This window comes from Myotis brandtii, unplaced genomic scaffold (assembly GCF_000412655.1).
Source record: "Myotis brandtii unplaced genomic scaffold, ASM41265v1 scaffold99, whole genome shotgun sequence".
NCBI classification, from domain to species: Eukaryota; Metazoa; Chordata; class Mammalia; order Chiroptera; family Vespertilionidae; genus Myotis; species Myotis brandtii.
In genome coordinates, this window is record NW_005372121.1 from 1,307,293 (window position 1) to 1,326,515 (window position 19,223).

Sequence of the window (19,223 nt, forward strand, 5' to 3'; positions counted from 1 at the left end):
GGGAAAAAAGGAGACATATGTACTACTATTTGTAATACTTTAAACAATAAAACAAACAAACAAACAAAAAAACCTCAAAGGTCCTATCAGGACTAGGACTTGATAACCCACAAGGGTGGGTTATAATTTTCACCTAAAACTTAATTTGTTTTCTCTGCAATCATTCCTATTTTAATGGAAAAGACTCAAAGTAAGATTAGTCTTGCTTACAAAATAAATAAGGTTAGTCTTGTTTACAAAACACATCTGGTTCATTCTATTTGGCCAGATTATTTACATAAGTGTTGCAAGACTGATAATTGACCGTAGAAGTGTTTTTTTAAAAAATATATTTTTATTGACTTCAGAGACAAAGGGAGAAAGAGAGAGATAGAAACATCAATGATGAGAGAGAATCATTGAACAGCTGCCTTCTGCACGCCCCCTACTGGGAATTGAGCCCGCAACCTGAAAATGTGCCCTTAACTGTAATTGAACTCAGGACTCTTCAGTCTGCAGGCTGAGGCTCTATCCACTGATGCAACCTGAAAATGTGCCCATAACTGTAATTGAACTCAGGACCGTTCAGTCTGCAGGCTGAGGGTCTATCCACTGAGCCAAACCAGCTAGGGTGACCATATAGGTGTTTTTAAAACTTGCTGCTGGAACTTTTATAAAGAATCTCAGATTGTACTAAAACCTCCCAAGGCTAAGAAACTGCACCAAAAACTTGTCACTAGGCTTCACCTGTAGTCTAGATTTTAGTGAATTCCTTTGTTCTCAAGGTTTCTAAAATATCCCCATTCCTAGCTTTCCAGGAAGTACCTTCCTTATGCACCTGTAAGGCTTGAACCCTATATGCCAGGTACCAGGTCAGTTTTCCCAGGAGGGCTTTGTAAGCATTGGCTTCATGAGGTCAACCGTAGTTCCTTCAAACTGTCTGACATGTCATTTAAATGTCATTTTAAAATATGACATTCCAATCAAAGCTTTGGTTATATAACCAATGTTTCCAATTATGTCCTGTTACAAGGAGGTCAGATTCTTATCATATTTATGCAAATAACCAGATTGTCATTGAACATAAGAATACCTAATGAGAGTTTCTGAATTCCGGAGGGATTAGGCAGGGAGAAAAATATACATGTTTGAATGTTTTCTTTCTGTTTACAGAAGTTTAATTTATCACACCATAAATTATAGGTAATTTTTGTACATTATAGTTAGCTTGAGAGAAAAGAAAAGGAATATTTTAAGAAATATTCCAAACAAAAGCCATTATCCTCTTTTCTCAGCTCATTCAGTCCCATGTAATTCTCATTCTGCTTGATCTCGGGTTGGTTGTTTCATGAACCTATCAGCTTCTCCACTAGAATTCTGGAAATCCTAACTTATTTCAGCGGTATGATCTAAAGTTATTTGAGCAACACAATTACAAGCCTGTTCCCTAGAGTGCCTGGCATAGTCCTTTCTCATGGGTCTTTAAGACATTCCTTTTTGTTGAAGATAAACACTGTGGCCTATAGCTGATTGCAAAAGTTTCCAGGAAAGCATCAGTAAAACAGTATCTGTGGCTGACAAAAGACTTTAAGTAGCTGTGGTTAAAGATCTGATGAGAGTTCATCATAAAAGCAATGCAATTGAAAGATAATTTGGTTGTTTCTGTGACATACAATATTAAAAGGAAAACTGGAGATAAGACTGATGACATTATTATTGTTTTCTAATATCAGGCAAAATAGTACCAAGGGCATATCATAGACAGTGAGGGCATTCACAGATCTCTAGGAACTTCATACAATTTCTGAATACTTATGTGAACAATATTTACCCATACTCATATAACTTAGGGAAGGCCAAGCCTCTCTCCTTATGTGAGAATGCTTTTCATGCAATTCAACATACCTGGTTAATTTTTATCATCTCTCTTTTTATAAGGTAAAGAACAGGTCCTTTGAGATTTTACATGAGTTCTCTGGGGAATTTCAAAGTCGGTTCAAGATCAAGATTTTATTTAGGATTTGATTTTTAGAAGACAAAATATCAAAGATAACAGAATGTCAAAATGTTTGAATACTTGATTAAATAGGGTCCCATGTAATTATGAAACAATACTTAGTTATCTATTCAACAAAGTGACAATAAAGGTTGTAAAAGTAATAATAGAAAGTAACATGTTTATAAAGAAAGTTTAGCTTTTTCAATAGTGAGAAGACTGGGTTCTTTCTCTCTCTCTCTTAAATATTTATTGTTAAGATTATTACAGATGTCCCTCTATTTTCCCCCATAGCCCCCCTCCACCTGGTTCCTGCCCTGTCTCAGGCCTTCGCCAGCCTATTGTCTGTGTCCATAGGTAATGCATATATGCATATAAGTTCTTTGTTTAATCTCTTCCTGTCCCCCCACCCCCTTCCCTCTGAGAATCGTCAGTCTGTTCCATTTCCATGCCCCTGACTCTATTTTATTCACCAGTTTATTCTATTCATTAGATTTCTTATTCATTTATTTTTATTTTTAGATTCAATATGTTGATAGGTATTATGTATTTGCCATTTTGTTGTTCATCTTTTTGACCTTTTTCTTTTTCTTCTTTTTCCTCCTCTTAAAGAATTTCCTATAACATTTCATATAATACTGGTTTGGTGGTGGTGAACTCCTTTAGGGTTTTCTTGTCTGTGAAGCTCTTTATCTGACCTTCAATTCTAAATGATAGATTTGCTGGGTAGAGTAATCTTGGTTGTAGGTTCTTGCTATTCATCACTTTGAATATTTCTTGCCACTTGCTGCTTTTAAGATTCTCTCTTTGTCATTAACCCTTGGTATTTTAATTATGATGTATCTTGGTGTGGTCCTCTTTGGGCTCCTCTTGTTTGGGATCTTAGGCTGGGGGTCTGGTACGCATGGCCAACTTTGTAGAGATGATTTCCCTCCTGATTAAAAAAGTGGCCAATATTGGTGCTGGACCAGCCCGTTCAGCACCTCCATACCTCCTACCAGTCTCAGTGTGCTTTCTTCTTTTACTTCTCTAGTTGTAGGACTTCCATTCAGCCAGCTTTCCAGTAGTTCTGAATGGTGGTTGTTCTGTATTTTAGTTGTAATTTTGATATGGTTGTGGGAGGCAGGGAGTACAGGCGTTTACCTATGCCACTACCTTCAAATCTCTCACTGAGTTCTCTTAAGTAGTCCAGAACTTGAAGGCAACAAAGGAAATTACTCTCATGAGACACAGAATCTTTGTTTATTAGGCAGATTACAATCCCTTACTAAGAGCAAACCAATAGCCCAAGAAAACTTTGTCATTTTAATAGAGAAAACCAAACTCTAGTTTTGTATTAAGGAACTGTTAATACTAAAACTCATTAAAAAATAGAACCCATAATCCAGCCTGTGGCATAGCTCATTGGTTGAGTGTCAACCTACAAACCTGGATGTCAGGGTTCTATTCCTGGTCAGGACATATGCCCAGGTTGCCGGCTTGATCCCTGGTGTGAGGTGTGCAGGAGGCAGTCTATCATTGATTCTCTGTCATCATTGAGGTTTCTATATCTCTCTCCCTCTCTCTTTCTCTCTGAAATCAATAAAAATATTTAAAAAAAAATAAAACCTATAAATAAATCCATCCAACCTCAGTTGGCTTTGACCATTCAATATATCAGTAGCATTCCTTTTCTGCAAACCTCTACAACTTTATTTTTCTTTTTATTTTTTTGAGTTTAAGTTTTAATTTTTTTATTATTTTTTATTGAATTTACTAGAGGCCCAGTGCATGAAAATTCATGCACTCGTGTGTGGGGGGGTGTCCTTCATTCCAGCCTGTGCCACCTCGCAGTTGAGTACCCCTTGGGGGTTGTCCACCTGCCAGCTTAGGCCCACTCCCGGGGGATCGGGCCTAAGCTGGCAGTCAGACATCCCTCTGGCAGCCCGGGAGCTCTCAGGGGATGTCCGACTGCAGCTTAGGCCCACTCTCCACGGGAAGAGGGCCTGAGCTGCAGTCAGACATCCTTAGCACTGCTGAGGAGGTGGGAGAGGCTCCCGCTATTGCCCCTGCTCTCGCAGCTGTCAGCCTGGCTTGTGACTGAGCTGAGTTCCCCCTGTGGGAGCGCACTGACCACTAGGGGGCACCTCCTGCATTGAGCGTCTACCTCCTGGTGGTCAGTGCATGTCATAGCGACCAGTCATTCCTGGTTGTTCCGCCATTAGGCTCAATTTGCATATAATCCTTTTATTATATAGGATTGGGGTAACATTGGTTAATAACATTATATAGATCTCAAGTGTATAATTCTATCACACATCATCTGTATCTTGTATTGTATGTTCACCACCCATTTATCTCTCTTTTACCCTTTTCTACCTCATCTCACCCTGCTTTTCTTCTGGTAATCACCGTATTGTTTTTTATGTCTATGAGTTTTTATATTTTTGCTTAATCCTTTAACTTTTCCACCCAGCTCCCCAACTCCCCCTTCCCTAGGACAGCTGTTGGTCTGTTCTCTACATCTATGAGTCTGTTTCTATGTTGTTTGTTGATTTTGTTGATTAGATTCTTCATATAAGTGAAATCATACAGTATTTGACTTCCTCTAACTGGCTTATTTCACTTAGCATAATACTCTCTAGGTTCATCCATGCTGTTGCAAAAGGTAAGATTTCCTTATTTTTTACAATGGAGTAGTATTCCATTGTGTAAGTGTACCACAATTTTCTATATCTATACAGGTTTTGCCCTATTCTTTTCTTCTTTTTCATTGTGGAACAACCAGTCACATTTCATTTTAGGACAAAATTACTCTCCTTTTTCTTTTGACAACAGACTTTATTACAGACTTTTCATATAAGTTGTTTCCCTTTACCCTTATTATTTCTAATATTTTCATTCATGTTTCTTATTATAATTTAGTAGAGGCCTGGTGCATGAAATTTATGCACTCGGGGGGTCTCTCAGCCCGGCCTGCACCCTCTTGCAGTCTGGGAGCCTCGCAATCAATCGCCCTGCAGAGGACGGCCTGGTCTACCTGCCGCAACACCACCAGCCAGGTAGCCTGGGCCTCGCTCTTTGGGATGATTGATGGCGGAGCCCCCCTGATTGATTGCCCCGCTAGCCGGTGGCCTGGGCTTCCCTCTGCGGGGCGATCATGGGGCGATGGCAGGGTCCCTTGACCAATCACATCGCACCCGCCTTAGCTGTCCTGGCACCAGTGCATGTCATAGCGTGGTCATCTGAACGGTTGTTCTGCTGTTCGGTCGTTCGGTCGATTTGCATATTATGCTTTTATTATTATAGATTTTTATCATTAGTAACTGTTAAGGAATGAATATAACTATTATGCTCCCCCCCCCATTATTATGTTGAAGCCCTCACTTCCAATGTGAGTATATTTGGAGGTAGGATCTTTAAGGAGGTTATTTAGGTTAAATGAGGTTTTAAGTGTGGGGCCCAAATCTGACAAAACTAGTGTCCTTACAGGAAGAGGAAGGGATACAAGAAACTTCTGTGTGTGTGTGTATGTGTGTGCACACAGAGGAAAGGTTATGTGAGGACACTGTGAGAAGGCAGCTGTCTAAAAGGCAGAAGAGAGGCCTCAATCAAGCAGATGTCACCTTGATCTTGAACTGAGGGTCTCTAGAACTATGAGAAAATGAATGTCTGTAGTATCTTGTTATGACAGCCTGAGCTGATTAATACAGAAGACTTTCTTTCACAGAGAAAACTAGGAAGTGGACAGTTGTAAATTATCTGTCATATGCCAGCATTTTATAGCAAATTTGATGAATTTTAAAGATATATATGCTTCATTATAGTAAGGTTTCTTATTGTGGTAAAAAGACTACGTTTATTTACAGGCTCATATCTTTAGCCTCTCTGCACCATATAAAAATAAAGAGCCAAAAAATATATACTCTAACTTATGCTTAATAATGAATGTGTCAACACTTGCTTTTATTTATAAATGATTTAGCTATTTAATGAATTGCTCACATTTAATTTAGCCTCACTTTAGAACTACAAGTTCCCAGAAAGATCTTAGAAACTATTGTTTTTAGGTAGACACATTACAAAATGTTATTATTATTGAAATAAAGTTTTCAAAATAATGACTCAATTTGATTCAAATAAAATTCATTACTTTTATACTTTTAAACATCTAGTAGATATATTTGCTTATTTGACTAGTAAACCCATGTAAAATAAAACTTATGCTTGTATTACACTTAATGAAGATATACCTATTTTTATCAGAACAAAAATAATATTACATCAGTCTTATTTGCCAAAGATTTACCCAAATTGTATGGATTTGTAAAACATTTGGATTAGTTCCTATATTTCTGGGAGGTTTACGAATATTTAATTTATATACGAACTTTTTTATTCTAAGCCAATTAGAATAGAGTTCCTTTAAGGAATGCTATATATTAATTTGGTAATACAATGCAGAGATCGGAAAATGCCAGATATCATAACCTAGAACAAACATAAACATACAGACAGATGCAAATAGAGAACTTATGGCTTTCATTCTAAAATTTTAGCCCTGAGTTAGGCGTAGCATAGTAATGCAAAATTCAGTTGTTTATGTAAGAGTTGGTTCTTGTCTTTGCCCTGCTTTATATTTTTATCCCAATGGGTGTTTCTGGCAGATAGAACAAATTGTTATCTCCTCAGGATGAGAGCAAAAGATTTTTACCAATATTTACAGAGAATATTGTTAAGGTTTTCTTTTGCTCCTGATAGGCATCTTATGGAGGCTGTAGACTAAAATTTGTGTCGGAGATTGAAGAGACATCAAGTAGCCATCTGAGTGGCTTCAAATTCTTCAAATTTTTCTGAGTGGATAAAATACCCAGTCTGCTCCAGCTAGTCCTTTTTTCAGCCTCACATGGTTGCTTTTGGTGGTCCCTGAGTCCCTGGAGAGCCCTTGATGGGGCAAGGATTGAAGTTTGAGTGACTTCTGTTTGCTCTTTAATTTTGTTATGGGAGTGTTTTCGGCTACCCATGATACTTTTTATGTCCTTTCAGTTTGCTCCTCCTATAGGTACCAATAGGACATTTGTTTACAATGAGAGCACTTTAATTTAAAAGCTTTTAGAAGTCAAAGAATCCATCATCTGGCCATTGACAATTAGGATCCACATACCCATTCCTAATGGGACTCAAACCAATAAACCTTTTATGGCTTATCATGCACTTAGTAGGCACCTGTGAAGAGGGTGCAGGAGGTGCAGCCCCCATAATCCAAAATCATTCCCACCTACAGCTGAAAAGAAGAAAGCCAAGTTGTCATGGGCAGTAAGAATGCTTAGTTGCAGTCCTCCCACAAAGTGATGGATCTCCAATCACAGACCTGCTAATCTGTGATACCAGGTGGGTGATACTGAGATGGGAAATTTCAGAAAAGAGATGAAAGGAGTCGTGTGGGTTGAGACCCTTTAGGATTTAGACTTAGATGTCCTCCCTGAGATTTGACAACAGTTGACAGAAAGTTTTGCTCATGCCCCTTATGTCTCAGGCCCCCCACCTGATTTTGGCCATCTCTGGACACAGACCCAATGATCCAGGCCCACAGGCAGGCAGAAGATCAGAGAAAGAGAACGCTCTCTCTGGTTCCAAGTCAAGCTCTCAGGACACAACAATGAGACAGAAGGAGAAACTCATCTGGTTTTATTGGTGATTCATAGCAAATTTGTCCAAGCAGACACTAGTGCCATGAAAACCGAAAACTCACCAGTCTGTGAGGCTGGCTCAAACATCAGGCTTGTGGGACCCAAGCTTATGTCCATCCCGTGATTCTCCTTCTTATGACAAGCAACACTTTTAAAAAATATATATATATTTATTGATTTTAGAGAGCAAGGGAGAGGGAGAGAGAGATAGAAACATCAATGATGAGAGAGAATCATAGATCGGCTGTCTCCTGCATGCCCTACACTGGGGATCGAGCCCACAACCCAGGCATGTGCCCTTGGCCGGAATCTAACCTGGGACCCTTCAGTCTGCAGGCCAGCGCTCTATCCACTGAACCAAACTGGCTGCTAGGGCAAGCAACACTTTTTAATTTTATTTTTAAATTTACCTTTATTTTTTAAAGTATTACAGATGTCCCTTGTTTTTCCCCCCAGTGACTCTCTCCACCTTGCACCTGCCCCTCCCCAGGCCTTCGCCACACTATAGTCTATGTCCGTGGGCTATGCATATCTGCATATAAGTTCTCAGGTTAATCTCTCCCCAATTCCCCTAGCCCCACAACACTTTTACACAGCACAACACAAAACAGTAGTACAAACACAGTGACAGAACACAATGGCTGTCCCTGGGAGATCCAAACCAGAATCACCATTCCCAAAAGACTAGTTCTAACAAAAATTGTTCTCCGGTACATTTAAATTTTGGAATTTTCTTTTCGAAAATGTGAGAAGCTCTTACCATTTTTGCTGAACTAGATCCCAAGCAGAGATCTGGGAGTCTGACCAGTAACAAAGCTTAAGCCAGCTTGGTCAGAGATCCAAGAGCTCAGCTGCAGGCTCCAGAATGAGTGAGGATTTCTGACCATCCCGTCCTTGTTGCTAACACTGGGGGAAGGAAAGTCTCTTTCTGTACCAATTTAGGTTTGAGTGTTTGCAGGCCTGCAAGTTAATTGACAACAGAAAAATTAACAGGAGAAATATGTATCACACACACACATAGGCGTACTCTATAGGGGTTACCTTGCTGAACATCTCTAGGCCCCGCAGTGGTTCTCAACGTTCCTAATGCCGCGACCCTTTAATACAGTTCCTCATGTTGTGGTGACCCCCAACCATAAAATTATTTTCGTTGCTACTTCATAACTGTAATTTTGCTACTGTTATGAATCGTAATGTAAATATCTGATATGCAGGATGTATTTTCAGGGGTCGCGACCCACAGGTTGAGAACCGCTGACAGGGCAAGTGTTCATAATCCTATTTAATAAGGGTGGCGGTGGCTAGGACTTTAAAGGATGGAGGTTCTGATGAGGTTTGTTTATATAAATTTGCTTTGGAATGTACCCAAGGTCAGTTGCCTCCCCGAGAAGACTTCCCTGGAGTGGTGGTGGGGTGATGGGAGGGGATGGTTGTGGCAGGTGACTTTAGTAAACCTCTGCTTTAGTCAGATAGGGGACATTCTGATAAGATTTCTTTCTGCATCCTTAGCTCAGGATGCTTTCACTTTGATGTAATCTGTATACCATTCTGGCAGGTTGCTGGTCCCTGCACAGGGAACACTGAGGAGGTGCAACATTTATCATTTAGAGTGGAGGCACTGCGGGGGTGTTGGGGGTGGTGGTGGTGTTGGTTGGAGACAAAGAGTTGTTTGAAAGAAGGCAGGAAGGCAGGTGAAGTTGTTGCAATCTCTGAATCTCTTCCTCCAAACTGCAGAGCTGGACAAAGAAATAGCCCTGCTGCACTCTCAGGAGGGAGGGAGCGGGAGAGGGAGGGAGGGAGGGAGAGAGAAGGGAGGGGAGAAAGAGAGAGAGAGAAGGAAGGGGAGAGAGAGAGAGAGAGAGAGAGAGAGCACTGATTTTTTCTTCTGGAGAACAAGAAGCAGAGAAGCTTCAGAAGGGGTGCAGACTGGCACTGCTTAGGGGGGCATATGTCTGAAAACAGAAGGGCTCCCTTCCCCCCACCTGGTACCCAAGCACTAGCCACAAGGTGTCTGCTTCCCCAGGCAGCAGATTGGGGATACTTTTCTGGAAAACCTGAATGGCCCTAGAAACCAGATTTCTGTACACTGACATGGAGGAGCTTCTCAAAAAAGAAAAAAGAAAAAAAAATCATCCCAATCACCTGACAGAGAGCCCACCGATTATAAGCTCTTTCTATCACACAAAGGTTCAATCAGCTTCTAGTGCCCCCTACTTAAGTATAAACAGGCAATGATAACCTGATTCTTGACCAAGCCTAAAACATGGATGAGAGAGGCTGAAAACAAACAAACAAACACCCTGAACTAAAAGGACTCAGAGGAAATAAATATTTCATAAGAAAATCTTAGAAGAAAAATTCTGTAATTCTGTTGTTTATACAGGAGGGCTGACATCAGAGTCTATAGTCACAGACTATTAGAAAAAATGAAATGTCTATCAATAGGATCTTGACTAAATTAATTTGTTATAATATTCTGATAACTCCATAATCTGGAAAGAAAACAAAAGAGTTAAAGTAATTCTATGTATTTCAAAATGGAAAATATTCATACCATGTTGTTTGCTAGGTTAAAAACACACTAGATTTATTTTGTATATTGTAAAAAACAAACCAACACTTGTTATAGTGTCAGTGAGGATAGGGAGAGAAAGGAACCCTCCTCCACTGTTGGTTATGTAAATGGTGCAGCCACTATGGAAAACAGTGTGGAGATTATTAAAAAAGTTAGGAACAGAACTACTGTATGATCCAGCCATTCACTTCTTGGTATTTATCTGAAGAATGCCAAACCACCAATTAGAAAAGGTATCTCCATTCCTATGTTCCTTGCAGTATTATTTATGATAGCCAAGATATAAAAGAAGCCTAAGTGTCTGTCTATAAATGAATGAATGAATAAAGAAGATGTGGGATATGTACATATGCAACTGAATACTATTCAACCATAAAAAAGAAGGACATTTTGTCACCTGTCACAACATGGATGGAACTTGAAGGTATCATGCTAAGTGAAATAAGTCAAATGGAGGGAAAAAATACTGTCTGATTTCACTCATATGTGGAATCTAAAAATAACCCCAAATAAATGAACAAACAACATAAAAACAATGTTGTACACCTATGGAATGCTATATTCCAATTTTACCTAAATTTAAAAAAGGCTTGTCTCATAATTTAAACGATAGTAAGTAGAGTGTGATTTTATTTATGCAAAAATATATTTCTGTGCCCCCCAAAATATTGGATTTGAATACATTAAGCTGTTATTAGCAGTGGTTGTATCTGGGAGCATTTTGGGGCCAACCTTGATTTTCTGTATCCATTTTTCAGGCTTTTTTACTACTAGCATTTATAGTTTTCATAGTTAAGAAAGGGCATAGATTTCTTTATTAAAATATATTTAGGACACCTGCAGAATAATCAAGCAACTGCCTTTATTTATCCAAATGTGCTTAAACATTCCCTAGGATGGGTTAACCTAAAATGAAAACTTACTTCAATCTAAACTATGTTGCTCATTAACTAGGATGAGTAAATATAATTTGTGCCGTTCTGAAGTCACATTAACATCTCTTATGATGTTATCAGAGAAATTACATGGTGATCTGGATTACAGATACTTTTCTAGACACGTTAGTCTAGTACACTCCTCTTGTAATGCCTGCAATTTGTGCTGTGCCTTTCCATGTCCATCGGTGCTGCTGGCTTCAGGTTTCTCTAAAGGTACAGGTTTCCCTTGAGGACTTCTTTCTCTGCAGGAATCAGGAAAACCCAAGGGGGCAATGGAGGACTTTAGGGGCTTGGAAGCCAGGCTGGACGGGGCTGGGCTATTCCTTGTAGTGTCCAGGAGCAGATTTAACCTAAGTCATTTCAAGATGGTGTCAGAGAGAGAGTATCACAAGGCCATCTCCAGGTCCTGGCTGTAGGAAACGAGGCCAGAAATCAGAATTCTAAAAACCCTTGGTGGTTTCCAGTGCCCTGAGAATAAAATCAACACTCCTGACCCGAGAAGCCCTTTCTGCCCAACCAAGCATCTCATCATTTGAGCCAGTTTGGCCTTTCAGACTCTCTGGAGGCCAAGCGTTTCCCCGCTTCAGAGCCTCATTCTCTTTCTTCCACCTGAATGGCATCCCCTGGCTTTTCCATGGATGGCTTCTCTTGACCCTTTCAGGTCACAGTGTCACTTCTTCAGTGAGGCCTTTCCTAATCAATGAATCTTAGTAAGCCTCCCCTCTCTCCATTTGGGCCTTCTCATTGCTTCTTCTTAGCGTTTTGTACGCATTCAGTGCCTTCATTCTCTCTCTCTCTTGTCTGTAGGTTGTCAATGCTAAGTGAATATGGACTTTCTTATGTTTGTACCACCTGCAGTGGAAACTGTCCAGCAGCACCCATGCCCCTGCCCTTTCCCTCCGCACACCTGCCAGGCTTTCAGCAGCCAGCATTGGCCTTTCTTTGCCTGAAGACTTCGTCTTTTGGAGGCTAACACTGCCTACCCATGCTTCAGCCTGAAATGCTGGAAAGAAAGTAGCCCTCAACGAATGAATGAGGGCTAATTCTTTTATTGTTGGCTAATTCTCCTTCCCAGTCTGATTTCATCACTCCCAAATAAATGGCTTACATTCAAGTTCTTGGGGGGTGAGGGAGGGTTGTGCTGCTTCTGTCTTGTGTAGGTGACAGTTTATGAGTTCATGGATAGATGGGTGGGTGGATGGGTGGATGGAATAATAAGTAAAGAATAGATTGCAAAATGGAGCTCAAGGCTGGATCAGTGTAAGTTTTGGAACTATTGACTGAAAAAGCAGAGGTGCTGTAAACTCATCCTAACTGGGGCTAGTTGGCTCACAAAAAAGCATGTAAGCTCACTAAAGGTGTAGGTATAGGCAGAGAATCTAATATGGAATTTTTAATAGCTAATGTTTTCTTTACACCCAATTCTTAAAGATTTTATGGATGCTTGACTTACGTGCAGTTTTTACATTTATTATTTTATTAGAGGCCCAGTGCACGAAATTTGTGCTCTGGAGGAGAGGGGTGTCCCTCAGCCCGGCCTGCGCCCTTTCGCAGTCCAGAAGCCCTCAGGGAATGTCTGACTGATGGCTTAGGTTCACCTAAGCTTAAACATTCTTAACACTGCCACAGAGGTGGGAGAGGCTCCTGCCACCACCACTGCACTCGCCAGCTGTGAGCCTGCCTTCTGGCTGAGCAGTGCTCCCACTGTGGAAGCACACTGACCACCAGGGGGCAGCTCCTGCATTGAGTGTTTGCCCCCAGGTGGTCAGTGTGTGTCATAGCAACTGGTTGTTCTGTGGTTTGGTCGATTTGCATATTAGCCTTTTATTATATAGAATTACAGTATTTGCTTAAATAATTAAAGTGCATTGTGCAAACTCTTGAAGTTCAACATTCATTCTTTTTTTCAATTTAGGTGACATTAACAGTCCAATATCTGGAAGTGAGAATTGGGCTGTGTAGAGATCAACTGGTGAGATTTAGTCAGAGCCACATAAAGAAGTGATCGCAAAAAGGTGATCTAGGATGTAGGTGACATAGATGAAACTGATTTCAGTGTGCGGATTGCTATTAGAGGTTTCATCATTATTATTGTTCTGTCATTGGCTAAGTTCACAGAGTTATTTGGGAACCAGCTCGAACTCCTGAATCAGAGAGCATTTCTATTTTGAGCAGATCATGAGTATGGAGACTGAGCTAACTGTGTTTCTTGATAGCAAGAAAAACCATCAAAGTCTGACTCCAGTGAGGTCAGTGCCTGGCATGCAGGTGGCTGTGAATCATGGAGAATATGAGTGGTCGGGCCAGCTTGCTTTTATAACACTTCAGGTGATCAGTGTATCCTAGCCCTATACATTTAAAAGTTAAAGATCATGTGTCTCATCCTGTAAATTTGTATGCACTTCCTGTAAGGAAATACTAATCTAATGGTACTGGTTGCAGAATATTTGTGTTGAAACAGGCATTGTGTGTGAAGCTGAACTAACTAAATACAATGGCAATTACTGTTCAGAAGTAATTTCTAGGAAAAATTTGACTTTTCTTCATGAATCGGCTTGCCTTTTCTTCATGGACATTGTGGATGCAATCATGGGTAGCATGCAGTTCCGGTTGTTTTTTACTTTTGTCTACTGAATAGCTCAGAATTAATTTGCAGCTCGTTTTTTTTAAGCACATGGAAACTTATGGCTTTTATATTTATCTTCTGAGTTTCTCTTTTATTTAAAAATCTACTCTGATTTTTCTTTTTCCTCGGCCTGAATTTTTTTATATTGCCTGTATTTTTATTGCCTGTATTTTTCTCTCTTACTTTATGTACTGATGTAAGTCACCACACGCTTTTTGTGGAAAGTGGAGGAATGAATGATTCATGTATAAAACATTGAGAAACAATCTATTTTTATCTCATCACCACTTTTTTATTTTCAAGGCCTAATGTGTGTGAAGAGCAGCAGCTGACCGTGGTGGGCCTTCCACGCCCATGTGTCCGAGCATTCACATACACCGTCAAGCTCTGGACACAGGGCTGTGCCGGCCGGAGATGGTGTGTGGGTTATGAAAGAAGGTAACGGTGCTTCCGCTACTCCTTTTGACACTAAAAATCAAAAGCAAAAGCCTCACCTGCATCTAAAGATTTCCCCAATACATTTTAGAAAATCATTATATATTGAAGTAAACACACACAAGATATGAACCTGAACTTGCAGAGTTCTATATTTTCCTTCAGAGACAGGATCTATTATTAATCTACTTTTGGCCTCATTTATGTATGAGGTCCTTTGGGTCTGATGCTATGAATTTTACCACATGACATGACAGACTATTGAAAGCTGAAGATCAGAAGACGAACAGAAACAAGGAATATTGTGTGGGTTTGCTACATTTAGCAAGACTTGGATCTGGGGTGCCCGCAGTTGTGAAAGACTATCTGATCTGCCCTGGGTTCTCGTCTCACACTTTGAAACCCAGAGCTCCTTTGACTTGAGTATGGCCTTTGAATTAGGATTAACTAGGCAGGTTGGGAGAGGAGAGAAAAAGCAAGTACCTGGTGTTTTCTATGCATCAAGCCTTCCTATGGCCTTCTGAAAAAAGAGTTTTAAGATAGTTTTACAAAACATCTAGGTACCCCTTAATACAAATAGTTGTTAATGGGGTGTTTTAGGTAAACGAATCAACTGTGTCAGAATTCAAGTTTTTAAAAAAGTATGGCTTCAGATTAATAAATTTATTATTATTATTATTACTACTGTCAAAGGAAAGTTGAGGACATTTATACATAACTGGATTTGCTGTTGTGTAGAAATATCAGAACACTGATAATATAGGACTAAATAAAATATTATAAGACTAAATATTTTATTATTATGGATATTTACATATACATTGTATATACACACTCATGTCTCTGTGTGTGTGTGTGTTTAACTTTTATATGTATAGTCTTTTTTAGCTCTATGCTTAGGACCTTTAAATGAAATTTAAATTGGAGAACTTCCCCTGGCTCTATCAGCTGTATGGCCCTAGGCAAAGTTCCTATATTTCTGTGTGCATCAGTGTGTAAAGTTAGAAAAAAAATGCTTAGGACCTTTAAATGAAATTTAAATTGGAAAACTTCCCCTGGCTCTTATCAGCTGTATGGCCCTAGGCAAAGTTCCTAAATTTCTGTGTGCATCAGTGTGTAAAGTTAGAAAAAAAATAATACCAGGCATGGTATGGCATATTTAACACATGCGTCATGCTGCTGGGTACCCATTTTATGCATTTCTCTATTAAGTAAATATTTATGACATTGGCTTTAGAGTTGAGGCAGTGTTTTGGTATCTCTGCCAACTAATTTCCCTTTTTTTGATATACAAGTATGCAAACCTATACTTATATCCCTATTAGAGAAATACACATACAAAATATTAGGTTACACTTCAAGATGGTGAGTAACTGTCACAAAAAGTGACATGGCCACTTAGTCCTATTTTTGAGAGAGCAATATGCATTTGGAAAGGTGGGGAAAGAGAAGTTGGAGGAAGTGTAACTTGAAATTGGCTCTGAATAATGAAGGGGACTTGGGGATAGGTTAATAAAGGAGAGAGAATATGTTATACTTTTGACATAAAGAATAAATATGATATGGACTTGATAAAAAAGAAATTAGCCAGTTTAGAGGTGTTTGGTATTGTAGTGTATGAAGAGGTCAGCACAATGTGCTCACCACCCAAAGTCAAGTCTTCTCCTGTCGCCATATATTAGGACCCCAGATCTTATAACATGGAAACCCACACCTGAAAACTACATGTTCATGTGGACCAATGTCATCCCAATAAATTTAATAATAAAAAAAGAGGTCATCATGAATAGCTATAGTTTAGTGTTTGCAACCTTTGTACATTATTGTTCCCCTAAGGAGCCTCTGTAATTTTTAAAAAATTTTTCGTAATCATCCCCCTATTTCATGAAGTTTTTTAATAGCACAGGTGTACTTTATTTGTTTGTGTACTATGGTCCTTTATAGGACCTGTGTATTAGCTAAAATTTTTTTCCATCCAAGAACCAATTGTTGCCCCCTTGATGATATCACCAGTGTTGAGAATGCATGCGCTAGGGCAGCGGTTCTCAACCTGTGGGTCGAGACCCCTTTGGGGGTCGAATGACCCTTTCACAGGGGTCGCCTAAGACCATCAGAAAAATCATATATAATTATGTATTGTTTTTGTGATTAATCACTATGCTTTAATTATGTTCAATTTGTAACAATGAAAATACATCCTGCATATCAGATATTTACATTATGATTCATAACAGTAGCAAAATTACAGTTATGAAGTAGCAACAAAAATAATTTTATGGTTGGGGGTCACCACAACATGAGGAACTTGTTCTTGGTAGGTGAGAACTAACACCTGTGACCTACCACAGTAGTTTATTATTTTCTTACTTTGTTGTGTTGAGTTGTGTGAAGACATGTACATTATTTATATGCCCTCCTGCTGATGGTATCTGGGTTGGTTCCAGTTTGGGGCTATTGTGAATAGTACTGCTGGGAATATTCTTGCACATGCCTTAGGTCAGTGATGGCGAACCTTTTGAGCTCGGCGTGTCAGCATTTTGAAAAACCCTAACTTAACTCTGGTGCCGTGTCACATATAGAAATTTTTTGATATTTGCAACCATAGTAAAACAAAGATTTATATTTTTGATATTTATTTTATATATTTAAATGCCATTTAACAAAGAAAAATCAACCAAAAAAATGAGTTCACACGCGTGTCATAGGTTCGCCATCACTGCTCTAGGGGGACCAGTCTATGAGGGGCCTTCATTGTCAAGTTGAAAAAGCATGTGCCTTCTTATCCATCACAATTTCATTATGCATTTCATAATTTTGGGTTTCAATCTTGATAGCTTGAGTGACCCTTAAAATAGCTTATCACCTGGGGCATGAGGGTTTCTCTTGTGCGCACACACATGTGCATGTGTGTATAATACATGTAAATAATATACATGTATATTGTGCGTATAAATGACAGGATTGGGGTTGGAGGGAGAATTTTTAGTGGGCTTAAGATGACAGCTTTGCCGTAAGAGGAAGTATGATCTAGATCCCTGTGTTCCATAGGACCCGGTACTACACCGTGTACAGACAGGCATACAGCATGGAGCAGCAGACCGTCTACAGGTGCTGCCCTGGTTGGCGCCGGCAGGACGATGAACCGGGCTGCCTGCGCTGTAAGTTATAATTCTTCCTGTCTAACTCTCTGTCACTTGAAGTAATGGTTTCACTCTGCTTGGGGCTTCAATCATATCATGCCTGTCAAGGGTTAGGCATCTTTAGAATCACCACAGATTTGGAGCATCTCTTTGGGCTGAAAATGCACACGTGACATGTGCAAAAATGCAAAAAAAGCTTTTCTGTTAAGCGTTTCTAATGATAGGTCAGAACTCAAATCCCGTAGAACTGCCGCTTTACATTCTGTCTCTTTATTTAAAAGACAGTTTATTTAAAGCCAGCCAGTTACACCTTGACTTCCATCACCTTTTTCCATTTGCCCCTTTCCCATATCAAATTTGTAATCCACAGTGGATTCAGAAGTCCGGACTTTTCCATTTGCCCCTTTCCCATATCATCAAATTTGTAATCCACAGTGGATTCAGAAGTCCGGAGGGAAATCACCGTACTAAATCTAAATGGGATTTCTCAACCTGTACATGTCATGATTAATTGCGGAACTCTGCAGGCAGTTTACTTTTTAAGATGAGCTATGCAGTCCTTGCACAAACGTGTGGGGAAAGTATCCCAGAACCTTCCAGCATGTTTGACAGCACGCAAACAGCAGAACTAGTGGCATTATGTCTCCCAATCTTGCCAGGAGAAATGGCTCCATTTACCTATGTGTTTCTGGTTATTGCAAAGTCACTTAGAATGCTTCAGCGTGTTGCAATCAATGCAGCACCACAGCACAATAATTGATCTCTCCTGCTACCCTGTACCTTAGGGAGTTTGTCAGCATCCTGCTTCCTTCCCCACTGTGCTTTCTGCTCTCAAATATCTTAGTGAGGGGCCTCAGGCTTCCCATGTTAAGCAGGCTCAGTGTTAGCGGTTACTGTATTTGCATGCAGTGCTAGGCCACTGCAGCTAACTGGTCTAGCTCAGTGACAGGCATCTGCCCCCGATGTCACTCTATTTTATAAACTCCTGGAAATTGATGACTGTGAGATGAACTCTTTAAACTGTTATAGATACCTATCACAGTTCTTTGCCTCAGGAAGTATTGGTATTCCTTGCTTTATTTTTAGACTGTTTTTTTTAATCTTATTTATAGAGTTTCTTTACACTAGTGATACTCAAACTTGAATTCACATCACCTCGTATCTTTTTCTTTTTATTTATTTATTTATTTTAAAAAATTTCTTTTTCAGAGATGAAGGGAGAGGAAGAGAGAGATAGAAACATCAGTGATGAGAGAGAATCATTGATTGGCTGCCTCCTGCATGCCCCACACTGGGGATCGAGCCTGCAACGCGGGCATGTGCCCCTGACCAGAATCAAACCTGGGACCCCTCAGTCCGCAGGCCGACGCTCCATCCACTGAGCCAAACCAGCTAGGGCAGACATCACCTCGTATCTTTTTAAAATGTGGATTCTGGTTCAGTAGGTCTGGGGTGAGGCCTGAGATTCTGCATTTCTACAAGCTTCGAGGTGAGGCCACATACAGAGTGCTACAGGCTGTAGGGAGCAAGGCCTTAACTTGCAATGAAAACTGGTTCACCTTGCTGTGGAGGGGCCGGTGGAAATTTCTAAATTGTATTTACTTATTATTTATTTACTTTAAATCTATCTTTATTGTTGAAAGTATTAAAGATGTCCCCTTTGTTTTTCCCCATTGACTCCCTCTGCCCAGCACCTGCCCCCCAAGGCCTTTGCCACTCTATTGTCTTTGTCCAAGGGCTATGCATATATGCATGTAAGTTCCCGGTTAATCATTCCCACCCCCTGCTCCCCCGCCCTCTATTATATTTATATTAGCAACTTGATGCTTACATTGAGGATTTCCTTTCTTTTCCTCAACCCCATT

General features: G+C 39.9%; 1 protein-coding gene across 1 annotated transcript in view; it reads left to right on the plus strand.

Moving 5' to 3' along the window:
* Positions 1–19,223, plus strand: part of MEGF6 (multiple EGF-like-domains 6) — a 611,514-nt gene that overhangs the window by 66,690 nt on the left and 525,601 nt on the right. The window contains exons 2-3 of the mRNA XM_014533611.1: positions 14,087–14,221; positions 17,267–17,376. Of these exons, the coding sequence (XP_014389097.1) occupies positions 14,212–14,221; positions 17,267–17,376 (120 nt within the window). The 5' untranslated portion in view covers positions 14,087–14,211. The remainder of the gene's footprint in view (positions 1–14,086; positions 14,222–17,266; positions 17,377–19,223) is intronic.